This window comes from Poromitra crassiceps (genome assembly GCF_964638095.1).
Source record: "Poromitra crassiceps genome assembly, chromosome: 14".
Lineage (NCBI taxonomy): Eukaryota > Metazoa > Chordata > Actinopteri > Beryciformes > Melamphaidae > Poromitra > Poromitra crassiceps.
Genome location: NC_139633.1, coordinates 41,987,627 through 42,009,231, shown reverse-complemented (window position 1 = coordinate 42,009,231; position 21,605 = coordinate 41,987,627). Strand labels below are relative to the sequence as shown.

The 21,605-nt window shown below is 47.5% G+C and overlaps 1 protein-coding gene across 1 annotated transcript in view; it reads right to left on the bottom strand.

The window, feature by feature from the left end:
- The window catches only part of ninl (ninein-like), a gene marked incomplete at both ends in the record, with an annotated part of 124,172 nt that overhangs the window by 24,879 nt on the left and 77,688 nt on the right, over nucleotides 1-21,605 (bottom strand). Inside the window, 8 exons of the mRNA XM_083650792.1 lie at nucleotides 1,452-1,565; nucleotides 4,808-4,924; nucleotides 9,307-9,474; nucleotides 10,496-10,565; nucleotides 10,901-11,005; nucleotides 12,400-13,986; nucleotides 16,958-17,095; nucleotides 21,346-21,479. Of these exons, the coding sequence (XP_083506918.1) occupies nucleotides 1,452-1,565; nucleotides 4,808-4,924; nucleotides 9,307-9,474; nucleotides 10,496-10,565; nucleotides 10,901-11,005; nucleotides 12,400-13,986; nucleotides 16,958-17,095; nucleotides 21,346-21,479 (2,433 nt within the window). The remainder of the gene's footprint in view (nucleotides 1-1,451; nucleotides 1,566-4,807; nucleotides 4,925-9,306; nucleotides 9,475-10,495; nucleotides 10,566-10,900; nucleotides 11,006-12,399; nucleotides 13,987-16,957; nucleotides 17,096-21,345; nucleotides 21,480-21,605) is intronic.

Genomic DNA, 21,605 nt, shown 5'->3' with positions numbered 1-21,605 from the left:
GGCTGTATGAAGCCTCTCTCCCCTGGCTGTATAGTCTCTCTCCCCTGGCTGTATGAAGCCTCTCTCCCCTGGCTGTATAGTCTCTCTCCCCTGGCTGTATGAAGCCTCTCTCCCCTGGCTGTATGAAGCCTCTCTCCCCTGGCTGTATAGTCTCTCTCCCCTGGCTGTATGAAGCCTCTCTCCCCTGGCTGTATAGTCTCTCTCCCCTGGCTGTGTGAAGTCTCTCTCCCCTGGCTGTATGAAGCCTCTCTCCCCTGGCTGTATAGTCTCTCTCCCCTGGCTGTATGAAGCCTCTCTCCCCTGGCTGTATAGTCTCTCTCCCCTGGCTGTATGAAGCCTCTCTCCCCTGGCTGTATAGTCTCTCTCCCCTGGCTGTATGAAGCCTCTCTCCCCTGGCTGTATGAAGTCTCTCTCCCCTGGCTGTATGAAGTCTCTCTCCCCTGGCTGTATGAAGTCTCTCTCCCCTGGCTGTATAGTCTCTCTCCCCTGGCTGTATAGTCTCTCTCCCCTGGCTGTATGAAGTCTCTCTCCCCTGGCTGTATAGTCTCTCTCCCCTGGCTGTATAGTCTCTCTCCCCTGGCTGTATAGTCTCTCTCCCCTGGCTGTATGAAGTCTCTCTCCCCTGGCTGTATAGTCTCTCTCCCCTGGCTGTATAGTCTCTCTCCCCTGGCTGTATAGTCTCTCTCCCCTGGCTGTATAGCCTCTCTCCTCTGGCTGTATAGCCTCTCTCCCCTGGCTGTATAGTCTCTCTCCCCTGGCTGTATAGTCTCTCTCCCCTGGCTGTATAGTCTCTCTCCCCTGGCTGTATAGTCTCTCTCCCCTGGCTGTATGAAGCCTCTCTCCGCTGGCTGTGTGAAGCCTCTCTCCCCTGGCTGTATAGCCTCTCTCCCCTGGCTGTATGAAGTCTCTCTCCCCTGGCTGTATGAAGCTTCTCTCCCCTGGCTGTATAGTCTCTCTCCCCTGGCTGTATGAAGTCTCTCTCCCCTGGCTGTATAGTCTCTCTCCCCTGGCTGTATGAAGCCTCTCTCCCCTGGCTGTGTGAAGCCTCTCTCCCCTGGCTGTATGAAGCCTCTCTCCCCTGGCTGTATAGTCTCTCTCCCCTGGCTGTATGAAGTCTCTCTCCCCTGGCTGTGTGAAGCCTCTCTCCCCTGGCTGTATAGTCTCTCTCCCCTGGCTGTATAGCCTCTCTCCCCTGGCTGTATGAAGCCTCTCTCCCCTGGCTGTATGAAGCCTCTCTCCCCTGGCTGTATGACGCCTCTCTCCCCTGGCTGTATAGTCTCTCTCCCCTGGCTGTGTGAAGCCTCTCTCCCCTGGCTGTATGAAGCCTCTCTCCCCTGGCTGTATAGTCTCTCTCCCCTGGCTGTATAGCCTCTCTCCCCTGGCTGTATGAAGCCTCTCTCCCCTGGCTGTGTGAAGCCTCTCTCCCCTGGCTGTATGAAGCGGACTCATACCTTGTGGTTGCGGTCGTCCACCTCCCTCACCAGCCGGGCCTTGTCCTCCTCCAACCACTGCTGCTTCAAGCTCACAGCACTAAGCTCCGCCTCCAGCTCCGACATCCGGCCCAGCTGAGACACAACGACAGCAACACACGTGCACACTCAACACTTTGAGCACAGACACACACTCAACACTTTGAGCACAGATACACACTCAACACTTTGAGCACAGACACACACTCAACACTTTGAGCACATACACACACTCAACACTTTGAGCACAGATACACACTCAACACTTTGAGCACAGACACACACTCAACACTTTGAGCACAGACACACACTCAACACTTTGAGCACAGATACACACTCAACACTTTGAGCACAGACACACACTCAACACTTTGAGCACAGACACACACTCAACACTTTGAGCACAGATACACACTCAACACTTTGAGCACAGACACACACTCAACACTTTGAGCACAGACACACACTCAACACTTTGAGCACAGATACACACTCAACACTTTGAGCACAGACACACACTCAACACTTTGAGCACAGACACACACTCAACACTTTGAGCACAGATACACACTCAACACTTTGAGCACAGACACACACTCAACACTTTGAGCACAGACACACAGAGCCTTACAGGCAATGAAGCAATAGTCAGTAAGGCTGATGGGTATTGTGATATTTAGCACAGGGTTTTTCCTCAACACAAATATATCAGTCATTGTCAGAACTTACGGAGTCATGTGTTTTCACAGCACGCCAAGGAAGCTATTTGAAGGCACAAATGTCTGTCTCTCTTTCTTTTCAGCTGTGGTTGACGGACATGGTCTCAGGTTCCTGAGGACCAACTCACTTAAAAGATTCTCAACTACCTGGGACCCGTTTCTGGCCTACTTTGACGAGTTTAAGCTCTCTCTCTCTCTCTCTCTGGTAAAGCGAGGTTACCTTCTCCTTGCAGCAGCTCTCTCTCTCTCTCTGGTAAAGCGAGGATACCTTCTCCTTGCAGCAGCTCTCTCTCTCTCTCTGGTAAAGCAAAGTTACTTTCTCCTTGCAGCAGCTCAGCTAGCTCTCTCTCTCTCTGGTAAAGCGAGGTTACCTTCTCCTTGCAGCAGCTCTCTCTCTCTCTCTCTCTCTGGTAAAGCGAGGTTACCTTCTCCTTGCAGCAGCTCTCTCTCTCTCTGGGAAAGTGAGGGTCCCTTCTCCTTGCAGCAGCTCTCTCTCTCTGGGAAAGCGAGGTTACCTTCTCCTTGCAGCATCTCTCTCTGGTAAAGCAAGGTTACCTTCTCCTTGCAGCATCTCTCTCTCTCTCTGGGAAAGCGAGGTTACCTTCTCCTTGCAGCATCTCTCTCTGGTAAAGCAAGGTTACCTTCTCCTTGCAGCATCTCTCTCTCTCTCTCTCTCTCTGGTAAAGCAAGGTTACCTTCTCCTTGCAGCATCTCTCTCTCTCTCTCTCTCTGGTAAAGCAAGGTTACCTTCTCCTTGCAGACAATCTCTCTCTCTCTCTCTCTGGGAAAGGAAGGTTACCTTCTCCTTGCAGCATCTCTCTCTAGTAAAGCAAGGTTACCTTCTCCTTGCAGCATCTCTCTCTAGTAAAGCAAGGTTACCTTCTCCTTGCAGCATCTCTCTCTAGTAAAGCAAGGTTACCTTCTCCTTGCAGCATCTCTCTCTAGTAAAGCAAGGTTACCTTCTCCTTGCAGCAGCTCTCTCTCTCTCTCTGGTAAAGCGAGGTTACCTTCTCCTTGCAGCAGCTCTCTCTCTCTCTCTGGTAAAGCAACGTTACTTTCTCCTTGCAGCAGCTCAGCTAGCTCTCTCTCTCTCTGGTAAAGCGAGGTTACCTTCTCCTTGCAGCAGCTCTCTCTCTCTCTCTCTCTCTCTGGTAAAGCGAGGTTACCTTCTCCTTGCAGCAGCTCTCTCTCTCTCTGGGAAAGTGAGGGTCCCTTCTCCTTGCAGCAGCTCTCTCTCTCTCTGGGAAAGCGAGGTTACAGTACCTTCTCCTTGCAGCATCTCTCTCTGGTAAAGAAAGGTTACCTTCTCCTTGCAGCAGCTCTCTCTCTCTGGGAAAGTGAGGGTCCCTTCTCCTTGCAGCATCTCTCTCTCTCTCTGGGAAAGCGAGGTTACAGTACCTTCTCCTTGCAGCATCTCTCTCTGGTAAAGCGAGGTTACCTTCTCCTTGCAGCATCTCTCTCTCTGGTAAAGCGAGGTTACCTTCTCCTTGCAGCATCTCTCTCTCTCTCTGGGAAAGTGAAGTTACCTTCTCCTTGCAGCATCTCTCTCTCTCTCTGGTAAAGCGAGGTTACCTTCTCCTTGCAGCAGCTCTCGCTCTCTCTGGTAAAGCGACGTTACCTTCTCCTTGCAGCATCTCTCTCTCTGGTAAAGCAAGGTTACCTTCTCCTTGCAGCATCTCTCTCTCTCTCTCTGGTAAAGCGAGGTTACCTTCTCCTTGCAGCAGCTCTCTCTCTCTCTGGTAAAGCGACGTTACCTTCTCCTTGCAGCATCTCTCTCTCTGGTAAAGCAAGGTTACCTTCTGCTTGCAGCAGCTCTCTCTCTCTCGCTGGTAAAGCGAGGTTACCATCTCCTTGCAGCAGCTCTCTCTCTCTCTCTGGGAAAGTGAAGTTACCTTCTCCTTGCAGCAGCTCTCTCTCTCTCTGGTAAAGCGAGGTTACCTTCCTCTTGCAGCAGCTCTCTATCTCTCTGGTAAAGCGAGGTTACCTTCTCCTTGCAGCAGCTCAGCTAGCTCTCTCTCTCTGGTAAAGCGAGGTTACCTTCTCCTTGCAGCAGCTCAGCTAGCTCTCTCTCTCTCTGGTAAAGCGAGGTTACTTTCTCCTTGCAGCAGCTCTCTCTCTCTCTCTGGTAAAGCGAGGTTACCATCTCCTTGCAGCAGCTCTCTCTCTCTCTCTGGGAAAGTGAAGTTACCTTCTCCTTGCAGCAGCTCTCTCTCTCTCTCTGGTAAAACGACGTTACCTTCTCCTTGCAGCATCTCTCTCTCTGGTAAAGCGAGGTTACCTTCTGCTTGCAGCAGCTCTCTCTCTCTCGCTGGTAAAGCGAGGTTACCATCTCCTTGCAGCAGCTCTCTCTCTCTGGGAAAGTGAAGTTACCTTCTCCTTGCAGCAGCTCTCTCTCTCTGGTAAAGCGAGGTTACCTTCCTCTTGCAGCAGCTCTCTATCTCTCTGGTAAAGCGAGGTTACCTTCTCCTTGCAGCAGCTCAGCTAGCTCTCTCTCTCTGGTAAAGCGAGGTTACCTTCTCCTTGCAGCAGCTCAGCTAGCTCTCTCTCTGGTAAAGCGAGGTTACTTTCTCCTTGCAGCAGCTCAGCTAGCTCTCTCTCTCTCTAGTAAAGCGAGGTTACCTTCTCCTTGCAGCAGTTCAGCTCTTTCTCCAGCAGCAGCTTCTCCTGCTGCAACGCTGCCTGCTGCTGCAGCTTCTCACGTTCCTGCTGCAGTGCCTCCTCCTCCAGCCGCCGAACCTGCAGACAGACAGACAATCAGACAGACAGACTTGTGTTTTATGGTGGTTTGACCTCCCTGTCACTGCCTTAGTTGCATCGCTGCCCAATTTGCACTGCGCATGCAGGTGCAGGTCCATCGTCTTGGGCAGCTACGTACGGCAACACCACTTGGACAAACCACAATTGAGTTGAGTCTGACACTACCTGATTTGCACAGTGCATGTGCAATAGCTGAGTTATGCTGTGATTCATCTAAAACTCCGCTAGCTGTGATCCTAATTTTCACTATGTTTAACCCCAGAGTTATGCTAACAGCGCTAGGCCGCTAGCGATCTGCAAACCCGCTAGCTGTGAGGCAAATTTTGCTATGTTCAACTCCATTGAGTTATGCCAAAAGCATTAGTGATCTAAAAGTCTGCTTGCTGCGATTGAGTTTTTGCTAAAAGTATTAGCTCTCTGAAGTATTTTGGTTGGTTATGAAGGAAATTGTGATTGTGAATAGAAGTTTGTCAATTGGAGCATTACGCTGATTTCATAAACTTTACTCTATGTCACTGCCAGATTTGTGTCAGATGCAAATCAGGTAGTGTCAACCTCAACTCTGTGTGGTTTGTTAAGTACCTCAGAGTGTACATTGACAATAAACTGGACTGGGCAAAGAACACTGAAGCCCTCTACAAGAAGGGACAAAGCTGTCTCTACATTCTGAGAAGGGTGAGGTCCTTCAACATCTGCCGGACAATGCTGAGGATGTTTTATGAGTCTGTGGTGGTCAGTGCTTTCCTGTTTGCCGTCGTGTGCTGGGGCAGCAGGCTGAGGGAAGCAGACGCCAACAGACTCAACAAATTGTTCCGCAAGGCCAGAGATGTGTCAGAGAAGAGGATGGTATCCAAGTTACGTTCCATCCTGGACGTCACCCACCCACTCCATAGCCAGCTGGTCGAACACAGGAGCACTTTCAGTGCAAGATTGATTCCACCCAGATGCACCACAGTGCATCTCTGCAATGCACTCGGAGTCAGTCAATAACAGCCTTAGCCTCACTCAAAAACTCACCTTTGATACTGTACTGTATATCTGATAATAAAATAAATCTCACTGTGCAATAACTGCCAAATACTGCAATTTGTGCAATATTCAAAGAATCCACAGTTGACTGGACCTAATGCACCTGACTCTCTACTATTATAACTAGTATTATTACTCACACTGCTGTATATAACATATTGTAGCGATCCAGGTAATCCAGGTATTACCTGTAATGTGATGTGCAATAGAAGTGTCTAGATCGCACCTAGGAACTAATGTGTGTGGGGGTGTTCCTAGGGGAAACGGGGTATATATGACCAGCGGCCGTAGGCCGGATGTCAGTCAAGCTATGGAGTGAGCGAGACCGGTTGTTATGTGTAGAGCTAGCGGTGTGAAGCTAGCTGCTAGGAGCTAAAGGAGCCTGTGAATAAAGAACCTGTACCAACTACAACTCTCCGTTCCTTGGCGTATCACCGATACGTTACATTGGTGCAGAAGTGAAGCGGTAACGCCTGATTTCGGTCGAGAGGGGAGAGAGTGAGGAGGAACGGCGGGAGAAAAGTTGGAGATCAAAGGCTCGAGCGACTTAGCGGTAGCAAGCTAGCTGTGTGAGCTAGCTGCTACGAGCGCCACGTGTGATGGTGCGCTTAGAAGAATGCCTGTCGACGAACGGGAGAAAAGAAGAGCTGACGACAGAGATCAGCTCGGTGCTGGCGGGCATGGAAGCCCGCTTGATGCAGGAGATCAGACGGCTGTTGGAGGCGACACCAGCCTGGGCAGAGGGGCTTATGGAGCTGCTACGAGAGGTCGCGCAGCACGGAGAGAAGCGGACGGAGGAGCCGCAAAGACTGTGTTGGAGCTGTGGAGAACCGGGCCACGAGGCGAGGTGGTGCCGAGACGGTTCCGGGAGACGGACCGGGCATGCGGAGCAAAGGTACTGGGGACAGCAGGGAGCCTGCTGGGCATGCGGTGGATCGGGACACATAGCTAGAGAGTGTCGAGAAGCTGTCAGGGACTGGAAGACAGCGAGAGAGGAGAGACGGGCAGGCGGCGGACAGGTGAGGCTTTGTTGGACTTGCCAGTCGCCTGAACATTTAGCTAGAGACTGCACTAAGAGTGCGAACGCTGGAAGAGACACACAGCCGGGGGAGCAGCCGGAGCAACAGCCAGAGGAGCAGCGGAGTAGCGGAGCAGGGGAGCAGCCTGAGCTACAAGCAGCGGAGCAACGGGGCAGTACAGAGCCGATTGTTCTGGGCAGGAGAGTGACTGTTGAGCCGGCCCAGGCTAGCTGCTCTGCATACCAGCCGGTAGAGGGGGACATCATCATCAGCGACGAGACCATCAGGAGAGCGGGGATCGTTTTGAACAGCCAGAGGGAAGTGAGCGACATCACCTGCAATGCTGTTACAGTCGGGGGAGCGGCGCTCGTGTCCCCGGGGGAGCGAGAGGGGTCAACGCTGGAGGAGCCGGCCCAACCAAGCCGCTACACAACCCCCACGGCTGCACTGCAGAAAGTCGAGGTGGAGATCGACGCCGATGGTGTCCGCCCTGCTGTCCTCAACACGCCGCCCCCTGGGGGAGCGGGACGGGAGGACGAGCGAGTGCAAGACCGGGAGGATGAGAATGTGACTATGGAGGATGTCGATCTGGAGGAGTGGATACGCAGACAGGCGGAGGACGCTAGCGTTGGACCGGTGCGCAGGTGGGTGGCGGCCGGATGCCGGCCTCGCCTGGAGGAGATATGCATGTGTTCAACTACCACGAAGGAACTGTGGGAGTTGTTTCCGGACCTGAGGGTGAGGGAGTCGGGGATTCTGGGGTTGGATGGGCGCGGGAAGAGTGGCAGCGTCATGGTGGTGCCCAGCTGCCTGCGGGGACTGGCGCTACGGGGGGCGCACAGGGGCCGCAGGGGTCAGGGGCATCGAGGGCCTGAAGAAACACTCAGCCGCCTTTGTCGAGTTTTCTACTGGGTACAGATGAAGGGAGACGTAGAGGACTACTGCCTTAGCTGTGTCGACTGTAATGTGCTTCAGGTGGGACAGAAGCTTTGAAAGGGGGGATGGAAATGATGGTGGTTTAAATGAATGTGTAAAGAAGAAAAGAGAAATAAGGTAAATGTTGGGGTTATTGTCGAACTGAAATGATATGTGGGTTGAATTGAAAATGAGTGTAAAGAAAAGAAGGGGAAAACGTAAATGGGTTTGAGTTAAATTGAAATGTGTGTAAAAAGAGAATTGAAATGTGGGTTGAATTTAAAGGAATGGGAAAAGAGGGAAGAAATGAAAAGAAATGAAAATGTTGGTGGTGGAACGGAAATTAAGAAGTGTGCTGAAATAATAAGAGACAAATTGGGGGAATACAAAATGTTGTGGGGTGGTGTGTTTTGGTACAGGGGGATATGTGTGGGTTGTGGGTATCAATGTGGGCATCGACTAATGTTGGGTGAGGAGTATGTAGCGATCCAGGTAATCCAGGTATTACCTGTAATGTGATGTGCAATAGAAGTGTCTAGATCGCACCTAGGAACTAATGTGTGTGGGGGTGTCGGGGTATATATGACCAGCGGCCGTAGGCCGGATGTCAGTCAAGCTATGGAGTGAGCGAGACCGGTTGTTATGTGTAGAGCTAGCGGTGTGAAGCTAGCTGCTAGGAGCTAAAGGAGCCTGTGAATAAAGAACCTGTACCAACTACAACTCTCCGTTCCTTGGCGTATCACCGATACGTTACAATATTGTGTACAGGGGCGGCTGTGGCTCAGGAGGTAGAGCGGGTCGTCCACTAATCAGAAGGTTGGTGGTTCGATCCCCGGCTCCTCCAGTCCGCATGTCGAAGTGTCCTTGGGCAAGACACTGAACCCCGAATTGCTCCTGATGGCTGTGCCAGCACCCTGCGTGGCAGCTGGCCGCCTTCGGTGTGTGAATGGGTGAATGTAGGCACATTGTAAAGTGCTTTGGATAAAAGTGCTATATAAATGCAGTACATTTACCATTTACCTCAAACACATTTAACTTTTTACTCACTTGGTACTTGATAAGGATTGTAGGAGAAGGCACATATTGAGACACTTTATTGTATATAGGCTCCCTTCTATTTTATTATTTTTATGGTCTATTCCTATGCCTCTTATAATGTCTCTATGTTTACATTTTTGCCTACCTGAGCATGAGCAACAGTAGTATGACTCAATTTCCCCTCGGGGATCAATAAAGGTTTTCTGATTCTGATTTCTGATTAAAGTCGCCTAATAAATCACAAATAAATCTAAATAACCTTTAAAAATACTCCAACAGTGTTTAATAAAGCTGAAGTGTGTTTGGCGTCACTCTATCTTGTATGCTGTGCGTTTGATATGACTGGGAGTAAGTTCTCACCATGGCTCCTCCCTCCTCCTGCTCCCTGGAGACCGTCGCCAGACGGTCCCTCAGCATCCGGACCGACTCCTGGTCGCCACGGAGACGGGCGCTCAGCTCGGCATTGTCGTTGCTCAGCTGCAGGTTCCTGCCGCTCAGATCCAGAACCTCCTCACGGTACTGAGAGTTCTGCACACAGAGAAGAAGCAACTCTAGACCATGGAGTTTTGGGCAGAACACGCTCTGCTCCCGCCTACGCAGCAGTCAAGTGCCAGGATTGGCCTGGAGCGAGCCTTTTGTTCCCTTTTGACAGCTTTTGATAGGCTAATATGGTCTAAAATCCATGATCTTTTTCTTCCGAAAATCTGACTTGATTGCTAGACTCAAACAAAAGCCCCGTGAGAAAAAAGAGACTAGGTTTATCTGCATCAACCCCAAGAAGAGCAATATCTGGGAGTTTGCCCATCAGATGCCAGGGCAAATGCCCAGGCATTCATTCCACTCATGTTTGATTACAGGCGTGTGGGGATTACAATGCACTTTCTACTCACTTTGTACGTGATAATAATTTATTTATTTATTATACGACGCGTGTATGCAGAGTGTGTTCTCTCTCAACTATGTTCTCCTTTGAGAGAGGGTCTGGTGACGCGAGGTTAGTGTGAAGCCTGAGCTGTCAAAAATGTGACTGGAGCGTATTGGCTCACTCCAGGCCAATCCCAGCGCTTGAATGCTGCATAAGGCGGGCGCAGGGCGTGTCCTGCCCAAAACTCCAGTGGCTTCCATAATAATGCCTAGACCAAACCTCCTCATGGTACTGAGAGTTCTGCACACAGAGAGGAAGAAACTAGACCAAACCTCCTCATGGTACTGAGAGTTTTGGGGTCCCCAATTAATGTTCCCCGAGGGCCAAATTATGCATGCCAGGTCGTGGCCCAAAACGTTTTTTTTTTTTTTTTTTTTTTTATCCTTGGGGGCGGTAATAAGAGAGATAATGTACAACGAGCCATCATCGCAAAATGAACCCCTTCAAGGTGTTCAGGACCCTGTAATTAATCTTCTACTTTATTCTTCTTCGACGTTCTTTATTTATAAGCAATATTGGTAGTGACTATTTCCAATGAAAGCCAGTGTGAGGAAGGCTCTTTGCTTGATATTCAGTTAAGAAACAGAGGTCAAAGGTCAGCTGGTTATGTAATAAGAAGCCTACCTCTTTGTGCAGCCTCTCCTCTTCTTCTCTGCTCTTCTCGTGTCCTCGCCCCATCTCTTCCAGGTTTTTTCTGGTAGAAGAAGAAGCAGTGGGCACTTTGAGCGGATGGGTGGAGCAGAAATCATAGAGCTACCTCGTTATGGATAGCTTCCACTTTGTCTGTCTTATTTGACATTATTTGTTTCTTAGTTTGGATTCCACAAGTTTTGATCTTGTAGATCATTGAAAAGGCTTATTTTATTTGTGGATTACAGCCAAAGCTACAGCCAGAACTACAGTCAGAATAAAGCAAATAGCCTCCTACTGTGGCGCCTGCCATTGAGAAAACATTTGGAAGATACGGTGTACAATTGGAAGTCACAGCATGAAACAGTCAAACTGAAGGAAGCACTGGATTGTACTCACTTCTTCTTGGAGATGTCGTCCTCCAGACCCTGGAGCTCCTGCTGCAGCATGGCAAGTCGCTCCTTCAGAGCGCTGTTCTCTGAGTGAGCCTCCTCCAGCTGAGTCCTGCCATTCAAAGCTAACGTCACAAACCTCAACCACCAACCGTCTGGTCCAACATCACAATCACTCTTATTGAAATGTGTGATTGACTCAAGGGCGTGTGTCCACATCGCGTTTTTTCTACCTTTTTCTTTTTTTGCCGTGGAAAAAGCGCTGCCTGGAGCGCTTTTTGTGAGGAGAAATAAAAGTGGAAAGTAACATCACCTGCTTCTAGTTCACTAACCAACTGGTTAACACTTCTAGCAGCACACAATACAGTGCTGTGGAACAAGAAAAGGCTTTCCAGATATGCATTTCCAATACATGTCCCGTATCCATACTGCCTTTAATATCACTGTTAGAGTAACATGAATGCAATGATTAGAACATCCTATTTCTCCACCACTTTGACCTCCTCCATATTGTTGTTGCTATGGACGCTATGGGATGGGTATGGGTCATTGCAATTGATCAGCTGGGAAAATTGGATCACGTCACCCGGCGCTTTTCTGAACAGTTCAACATTTCGGAACTTTTGAAAGCGCTCCGCTCTGAGGACAAAGCCGCCGACTGCAGCGCTTCTCTGGGGCGGCCGCCTTTTGCGCACCTTGCCCCACCTCCCATGTACTGTACCTTGCCCCGCCTCCTCTGCACCTTGCCCCACCTCCCGTTGCTTTTAATGAGGAAAGGGCGCTGGTGCTCAGAAAGAAAAAAAAACGCTATATGGACACACAGCCTAACAGGGCAGAGCTCCTGCCCAGAAATCAACAGTTGATTTCTTTTGTTGATCTTGATTGAATGATTAGCCACAAGAAGAAAGGTGCAATTTCACATCAGTGTGTAGTCCGCCCATTCAGGGAATTGTTCAATTTGGATATTGGAGGACTGAGTGGCTGAGGCTCTAGTTTCTACTAGAAAAATACACTTATCTTGTAAAAACAGACTGTGTAGTGTAATGAACAGAAGGTTGATCCATTCAGAATTCAGAACAAACGTTTGAACTTCAAATTCAACATGGAGAGAAAACACACAAAGGATGACGAGACATTTGACGACACACACATGAAGTTATTACACAATTACTAAACAATCTATTACCATGCGTTTAGATGACATCATTCAGTTAGAGATGGGGTGAATGGTTAAAGCATTCCAGACAGAGTGAATCGTACAGACTTGCGTTGCAGCCCGGCCTGCAGCGGTGAGCGTGACAAACCGCGGTGATTTCATTCCATTAGTAAGTCACAGAACTTCTACCTGTGGGAAAGTGTGAGCGTCTCGTTCAGATGATTGGTTGGAATTAGTCATTGAAATACTCAAGATTTTTGGAAATATATTTCAAGCAAGGCGGCGAATGGAGGTTAGTCGTCGTCGGACAGGGTTTCGCATCTCGGCGGCTGGTCTCATGCGCCACAAACCTGTGTGGACTAGCTGGGTCCATCACCTCCTCCAGGGCAATAACCAGCTTCTCCATCTCCATCAGCTGCTCCGTCATCTTGCTCTTCTCCCGCTCGAAGGCCTCCTCCGCCCTGCTCAGTTCAGCCTGGGTGTTCAGAAAGTCCTGTTGGAGCTGGAGGTACTGCTGCTCGGCCTGTCCTCTGACCCAGCCCAGCTCTCTGTCCTTGGCCTCCAACTGGCCAGTCAGCTGCTGAACGTTAGCGTGGTGCTTCTCAGATGAGGCCTGGGCTCGCTCTAGACGCTCCGTGCCATCCGTCACCTCTCCCCGAAGCCGATCCACCTCGGTGGCTCTGGAGTTCAGCCGCCTCCTGAGGTCCGGGACCAGGTCAGCGGTTTCGTTCAGCTGGGCGCTGAGGTCTCGGATGTGGTCTCTGAGCGTAGAGATTTCCTCCTCCATCTCTACGATCTGCGTGGACAGCTGGTCGGCCAGGCGGGCGTAACTGGCGTTCTCCTGGCTGAGACGGCCCACCTCCTCCCTCTCCTCGTCCAGGCCGGTCCAGAGCCGTGTGTTCCTGGATCGCTCCTGCATCAGCGCCTCCTGCAGGCTCTCCTCGCCGCTCCTCCTCCTGACCAACTCCTCGCTGACGCCGTCCAGCTTCAGCCGTAAGTCGTCCACAGCCATGGCCTGATCCTTAAGATCCTGGATCAGCCTGGCTCGGTCCGCCTTCAGGGAGTCCAGTTCGCAGGTAAGTTTGGAGAGACATTCAACTTTGGTCCTCATCGCTTCCTGTAGGTTCTCCAGCTCTGACCTCAAGGCGTTCACAGTCTGCTCTTTGGCATTCAGTTGGGCTTGCTGCTGCACAAAGGCGCTGGACAGCCGGCTGCAGTTATCAGCCACAACCTCCTTGTCCTGGAGGATGGTGTCAGAGTGTGCCTGGAGATCATCTCGCTCTCGTTTCAGCTGGTCAGTCCGAGCATGGAGATCATCTCGCTCTTGTTTCAGCCAGGACACCTGGACCAGGAGCTGCTCCTCCCTGCCCTTCCCCAGCTCCAGCTCCTCCTCCGCTGAACTCTTTTCCAAGGTGAGGCGTTTGCTCAAAACCTCGTGGGACTCCAGGAAGTGAATGCTTTCCTCTAGCTGAGCGCAGGCCTCCCCCAATCTGGCCTCCAGCTCAACACAACGTGTCCGAGAAGACGAGAGCTCCTCCTCTAGCCGACCACACTGTTCCCTCAACTCCTCTAAACTGCCTTCTAATTGGCTCGCGCGCAGCCGGGAGTCTTCTCCCGCTTCCCGGCCTGACTTCACCTTGTCCTGTAAACGGGCGACATGCTCCTTCAGGTTGCGGACCTCCTCCTCATGCCGCTCCTCCACCCTCTTGTGCTCTGAGGTGAGCTGGCTGCAGATGCGGGCCTGCTCCTCCCCCACTCTCTCCTCACAGCGGAGCTTCTCCCGGTGGTTCTCCTGCTCCAGCCCGAGGAGCTGCTTCTCCCAGGATCCTCTCTGCTCCTGCACCCGCTGGCGCTCCCGGTGGAGCTGGTGAAGGAGGCGGCGCTGCGCCTCAGCGTGCTGGAGCTTCATCTGAGAGAGCTGCTGCTTTGCCTCTTCCCTGCTTACACAGTGTTAAATTAGCTGCTAACACGCTGCTGGGCTAGCTCACTATACAGTCTTAAGGAATACACCAAGTTTTTGATATACGTTAAAGGATGGCTTTACCGGTAATCAACCCACTTTGTATCATATAATCTCGGTAATATAAGCACATGGGCAGTGTTTATCCTTCTCTCTCCGTTTACCTCATGGAGCAATTGCTCACTGCTGCTGCCTGCAGAAACTCCGCCCCCACCAGCTGCAAGTTATGGCTCGTTATGGCTCTCCATGCAATTCTCCTTCAATGTGCACATACTTAAAAAATAAAAATAAACAATAACCCCCGCCCTTGGAGCAGATTCTGCCTCTCCAGCAGAACTTCCGCAGCTCCGTTGTGACGCGTTACGACGTAAAATGCGTCAGAACTAGGGATGCACACAATTAATCGAAACTCGATTAATTGCTTGTTAAGGATTTACTCGAGCAAAGAGAAATTACTTGATCAAAACAAAACATAAAAGCAACGCATTAAATGGTGTTTTCAAATCATTTTTCAATGATCCTCCAGAGGGCGCAATGATATCACAGTCTGTTACAGACTGTGTTCAACGTGTATGCGAGGCTCTGTGTTTGTCCCCTCGAGAGTTGCCATACAATAGGAAGTGGTGGACTTTGTTGTTTACCACAGAGCTGGTGTGTGCTATGGTGCTAACTAGGAGCTAACTGAGAATGAATGTGGAAACGTGTTATAACGTTACAGCCTGACTCTCGTTTATTGTTTTAACCTTTCAGACAAGTCATAAGATGCTGTTCATTCGGATAAATTGGCTCGCCTGGAGTAACCTCGCGTCACAATCTGCGTGGGTAAGCGAGCCCCTGCGCCCGTGACGGGGATTCTGGGCAAATGTTGACATGTCTAAAAAGTTATGCCTCCACGTTTTTATGTGTTTCATAGCGTAGGCTATGCTATGCAATGCTGTGAGAAATATACAATACGTTGCTGCTGCATAAATAAACGTTTTATTGAGGAAAAAACGCATTTGGTATGGTTTGGAAAATTTTGTATTTTTAATTACAATTAATCGATTGATTGATTGTTAACGTTACCAATGATCGAGTTTGGAATTTGCAGAAAATGTGCATCCCTAGTCAGAACGGAGCGCTTTGCCAGAGGAGGAAATGGGAGATCTCCATGAGGAAAACACAGAGAGAAGGTAAACACTGCCCATGTGCTTATATTACAGAGATTAATTAATTAATTAATTATACAAAGTGGGTTGATTAGGCCTACCGGTAAAGCCACCCTTTAAAGGCTGGTGTTTTTTAAATGCATTTTTTTTACCATGCAAAATCAACAATGATTTTGTTTTGCCAACAAGTCTGGTCCATGTAGCCGGGTGCCCAATGCAGCCATGTCCCAGCAGCCATAGAACTTAACTCCATCAAATATCAATAAATAAATAAAAATAAAAAATTAAATAAAAAAGTTAAAAGCCTGTTAAAGAGCTGCTGCTCTGCAACATATTTCATTATCATGATGCACTGGGTGGGGCCACTTTTTCTTAAAAAGGCCCATTCCGTAAGATTTGGGAAGAAATAAATCGGCACAAAATGGGTTTTTATTACAATGAGTGAATGCTCCGTAAAGTAACTTAAAAATTTAGCCCAGCATTCACTCTCTGCATTCAGCCATTCCAATGCTATGCCTGCAGACTTCAGCTCCTCTCGGTTTGGGGTTTCACGGAAAATCGGCCGGATGTGACGTTTCTGCACGTTTATGAGCCTGCCACTCAGAGCTTCAGCCAATAAATACACCAACGAAGAAGAAGGCTAAGACAGGCTAACGTTACGTTAGCTAGCTAATGCAGTCAATGAACATCAGCAAACAAACAAACAACACACAGTCCAGTAAAAAGTCCAGACAGAAAAAGAAAAAAAGATCTAATGAAGCCCGTCTGGCCAGACAGCAGCAATGTGACCGACATCGGGGGGGAACTAATTAGTCAGGGCTGTGTTTTTGGTTAATGGAGGGAGGGACCTTATGTTAGCTTGTTGTATTAGCTGCTGTGATGATGTGGTTTTGGCTCGCCAGATAGCGCTAGCTTGCTTGCTAACACGGCTATAGCTCCGCTAATAACGTTACCGTCTTGTGCGGATAATGTAACAGTCGCAAATATGCCTAACGTTACTACCGTTATGCTTATGGAACATTGTTTGCAATAACAGATCTTGGTCACGTCCAGCTAACACATTAGCGTTTTGTGTTGGCTGCTGTGAGGCTGGCTATTTAGATATTAGCTTGCTTGCTAACACGGTTAACTAAGATCATCATTTACCACCCAGAAGCTATGCTAATAACGTTACCATCTTGTGTGGATAATGTAACAGTTGTGAATATGCCTAACATTACTACTGTCATGCTTATGAAATATTGTTTGACTGCAGTAACAGATCAAGTTTGGTCACGTCCAGCTCACATCGGCCACAGGCATAGACTGTGTAGGCCACACATGGGCAAAATACGGCCCGCGGGGGGCATGCGGCCCGCGATGGAATTTGGCTTTTTTTTTTTTTTTTTTTTACAGTGCACCTGAACGCAACATGCAAGATACCCACTGAATAAGTGTCCAAATGTTCATGTCATTCTGCCCAATATTCTACATGGAATATCTTTCAATAATCTTTATGACTAAAAGGCTAAAAGTAATCTCATGTGTAAGAAATTACTGTTCGACATTGAAGTAGAAATTTAAATAATTAACTCGGTTTTGGATTTATTTAGCTCCAAGAGTGCATTTTTGTATGTATGACAATATTTGTTCGGCCCCCGGCAACAATCTGGGTTTCTCATGTGGCCCCCCATGAAAAATAGTTGCCCACCCCTGGTATAGGCCCTAGACTAACAATTAACAATACATCTGCATGAGTGGTGATCTGCTCTGTCTCCTTCACGCTGGGGTTGGATCAGAGAAACAGCTGTGAGGACCCACCTGAGCAACAGCAGCTCCTGGTCCATCCTCAGCTTGAGCTCAGCCTCCAGCTGCTCCTTCTCAGAGCTCAGTTTGTGGACCAGGTTACTGATCTCTCTGGCATAGTTCTGCTCCAACTCTGCCTGCTCCCTCTGAGCCCTGAGCGTACACACATGCACACACACGCGCACAGACACACACGCGCACACACACACACACACACACACACACACACACACACACACACACACACACAAGTAGGATAAACGCTAAAAACTAGAGTAAGCACTTATGCTATATGGATTCAAGTCTTCTTAAGAAAAAAAAGTAAAGAAACTACTCACAAATAATGACAAGAAAATGAACAAAAGACAACAAAAATAAAACAATGTTTGTTTGTATGTTTAAAGAAAGACATTAGACCACAGTTTGTATAGGCAGCCCATATGGAAAATATTTATTAGCTAGGAGAAGTGATTTCAGCGCTCTTTTGAACTTCTGTGAAGAGAAATCCAAAAGATGTGAAGGCAAATAATTCCATATCTTGGACCCTCTGTAGAGTATACTGAACTGGGATTGGGAAGTACAGGAATGGGGTGGTCTAAGCAGGGCCGCTGGAAGTCACTTTAAGCAGGGGGTGCTGGGAGGAAGGGACTCTCGCCGAAAAAAAAATTGACGTTTTCTTTTTACATTTTTTTGCCATATTTAGAGGAATATCTCATTTTAAATTAACATTAGGATACTGTTGTGATGTAATTATTCAGTATTTTCTCCTTTTCTCACTCATTCAGAGCAAAGAGGGAGATATATAGCATGATGATAATGCTCTATATCTCCGTATTTGCTCTGAATACACCAGTTAACATGACACAGACTTAACATGATAGAAATATTATCAGCAAACTTAATGACTAGACTAATTATTCTGATCTGAATGGCATATATCAAGAAAACTTGACTCCGCTCTTTGCTGTATAGTGGGAGGTGCATTTTTGAGTAGGCTATTAAAATAGCATGTCAAGTTCACATTTCTTTATTGCCAGATTAAACAATTCGTATTGGTTCAACACAACACAGCATGCGCGCTTCTTCTTCTTCTCTAGCCTACAAGCATGTAACTTCCTTGATTGTTATTGTTGATAATTCTATTTAAATAGGCTACATTTTCATTTCCCGAAACATTCTTAAACAAGAAATTCCTTTCTTGTTCCAAGAATGTTTCGGGAAATGAAAATAGTGCACTGCAAAATATTTGTACCGTAATTACATTTGTAAAAAAAAAAAAAAAAAAAAAAAAAAAAAAAAAAAAATTAAACCTAGGGCCTGCAGCACCCCTACTTCCCGCGGCCCTGGGTCTAAGGAGGCTGGAGCCTCGTGTGGAGTCATTATGAACATGTGGAGTCATGCCATGAAAAAAAGGGGGAGGGCTCTTTTTAAGGAACTATGAACAAATAAACCAATCTGGAGATGGTTCACTTGACTCTGCAGTTGGTTCTTATTCTTGAGGGTAACAGACCACACCAGCACACAAACGAGAAATTAAGATCTGATTCAATAAAACAAGAGTAAAACATTTCCATAAAAGTCCTGTCGACATTAAAGATTCGTAGCTTACGATAAAAAAACGTGCGCTGGTGTGCTTTCCGACACACGGCATCTATGCAGACACAGTCTCAGTGAGTTCATCTAAGTCCTCACAGACATTTTTAAACAGACATTGAATAGACTCCTCCGACCAAACCGGAACTAAACGTCGTTCCGCCTTGTTTCTCTTCAGGACCGGTTTGTAGGACGGAACCAAAATAAACAGTGTTGTGATCCGACATGGCCGAGTGGAGCTCTGCTGAGGGATTCATAAGCTCCTTTGACGGATCCGTAACAAAGATCCAGACATTTCGTAAGTCGTGTCGGACAAGTGACATCCTGGTCAAAGTTACACAAGGACTTCCCAGGTTTACAATGGTTAACATCGCCCATGATGAAGTTAGGTGCGTCCGGCGAAATCCCTTGAAGCTGCTGCACTGCTTCTGGATTTTAGCGCAGCATTTGATATTATAGATCATGATCTCCTACTAACGAAACTATCCGCATATAAATTCAAAGAATCTTCAATTAAACTGTTAAAAAACTATTTAGTTAACAGACGACAATGTGTTATGTTTAATGGCACAATGTCTGAAATGAGGGACCTCCATGTGGGAGTACCCCAAGGAAGCTGCCTCGGTCCTTTATTGTATGCAATTTTTGTTAATGACTTGCCAATTTGTACTTAAAAATGCATCAATGGAAATCTTTGCAGATGACACCACCATGTATGTCGCTGCGGATAAATCAGAGTCTGTTAATAGGCTGCTGCCAGATGAATTGATGCTTGTTTCCAACTGGGTAAGTGAAAATAAATAAAAATTAAATGTTACAAAAACTAAAAGTATAATGATAGTCTCCAGATATGCATCTAGATCAAATCCAAAACTAAATCTCGTTCTCAACTGTGTAGATATCGAACAGGTGAGAGAGGCCAAGCTGTTGGGTGTGGTAATTCAAGAAACGCTTTCTTGGTCGAAACACATCAACAACATGGTGTCTAAAATGAGCTGTTGTACCTCAATGATCAGAAGGTGTATAAATCTGTTGACTAATAGTACAGCGAGGCTTGTACTACAATCTTTGGTCTTATCACGCTTGGACTACTGTCCAGCCATATGGTCCAATGCCTCTAAGCTTGACCTGAACAGACTCCAGCTCGCTCAGAACAGGGCGGCACACCTCGCTCTACGCTGCTCTGTGAGGAGCGGTGTCGGGGGGATGCATGCCGCTCTGTCCTGGATGACAGAAGGATAGCATGTAGCCTTGTAACCGTTTTATTTAACATCTGGAATACTGGGAAACCAGAGGGCTTGTACGCATAACTGGACCCAACTAAGTCTAGACATGGATATACCACAAGGCAAGCATTAGATTCACGGTTTACTCTACCTCTACCAAAAACAAATGCACTGAAAAAGACGGTAATGTATAGAGCAGTTGCTTACTGGAATAAAATACAGAGAAATATGACTATGGTAAGGAACAAATTTATGTTTAAAAAAAAAGTAAAAAAATTGCAGTTATGAATAATAAGATTTTGGTATTTGATTTACTGATTTGTTAATTGTGCAACATGGAAGGAATTTGTATTACGGTATGTATTATGTATTATATATTGTAATCAAGTATTTCAATTATAATATGATGGTTTCTTGTGAGTATGGTAAAAATAAGGTCAGGATAAGTGTTTTTGCTGGTGTAATTACTCAGGAAGACAGATACATTTCTTTTTGTTTATGAGAAGAGTTGATACTGTTAATATTTGATTGACATGAATATTGAGTGAGCCTTGATTCACTCGTTTTTGTTTGTTTTTATTTATTTTTGTTGTGTTGTATTTACTCCAATGCTTTTGGACTTTTATGTTTGTATTTTACGTGTTTGGACCCCAGGAAGAGTAGTCTCACCTTTGGTGTAGACTAACGGGGATCCACAATAAACAATTAAATAAACAATTAAATAAACAATTAAATAAACAATTAAATAAACAATTAAAACCATGGCTGGAGTTGCTACATCAGCATTAGCCTTCATGTGAATATATACAAGCTACATCAGCATTAGCCTTCAGGTGAATATATACAAGCGTGACAAATAATTATGGAAATTCCCTTGGTAAATAAAACGGACGTAGGGATACGGACAGGAGTTGGATGTCAGGGCCCTAACGACCACCGTATTGCACCAAGCTTTATTCACATAAAGACATAGACTTCCACCAAGTGATTTACCGCTCATTGTGGGGTCACTGTCAAGTGATTTACCGGCCAAATTCCAGACATGATGCGACACATGACCCACATCAGACACATTACAGATCGAATACAGGTCCATTTATATGCATTGATTAACTGCTTATGCCGTGCCGATATTGTGGCGCTGCCCCAGTTTATGTATTGGAAACAATGGCACGACAATCTACTGGTTTATTTCAGAATGAGAGCATATCTACTAGGTTATTTCAGAAGAAGAGCATATCTACTTGTTTGTTTCAGAATAAGAGCATATTTATGTAGTCAGGCATGAGTCCATTAGTAGCCTGGTGACAGTCAGTGCATCTGCTGATACACATGCTCCGCCCGCCAAGGGAACAAGTCAGGAGGCACAACTAGTGCTACCCCAACTTCTCCAGCCGGCGCAAAGCATTTGAAATAGTAACGTTACATTTTCATCTTGGCGGTTAACGGTTAATGATCGGTTAACAAGGGTCAGTTGTCGGTCAGAAAAAACATTTGTTTTCGCCATCCCGACACAGAAGTATAAATAAGCCTTTAGGCTCTGATGGTGATCCTCCCAACGTTCATCCTCCTGGTTCTCCTCACCTGCGCTCCTGCTCAGTGCTCCAGCCTCCTCCTCCACCTCCACCTCGGGCCTGCAACTTCTCCACCTCCTCCCTCAGCTCCTTCGCCTGCTGTTCCGTGCGGTTCTTCTGCTCCTCCAGATCACTGATCTCCATCTGTAGAGAACAACAAGCAGACAGCTCACTGATCTCCACAAGCAGACAGCTCACTGATCTCCACAAGCAGACAGCTCACTGATCTCCACAAGCAGACAGCTCACTGATCTCCACAAGCAGACAGCT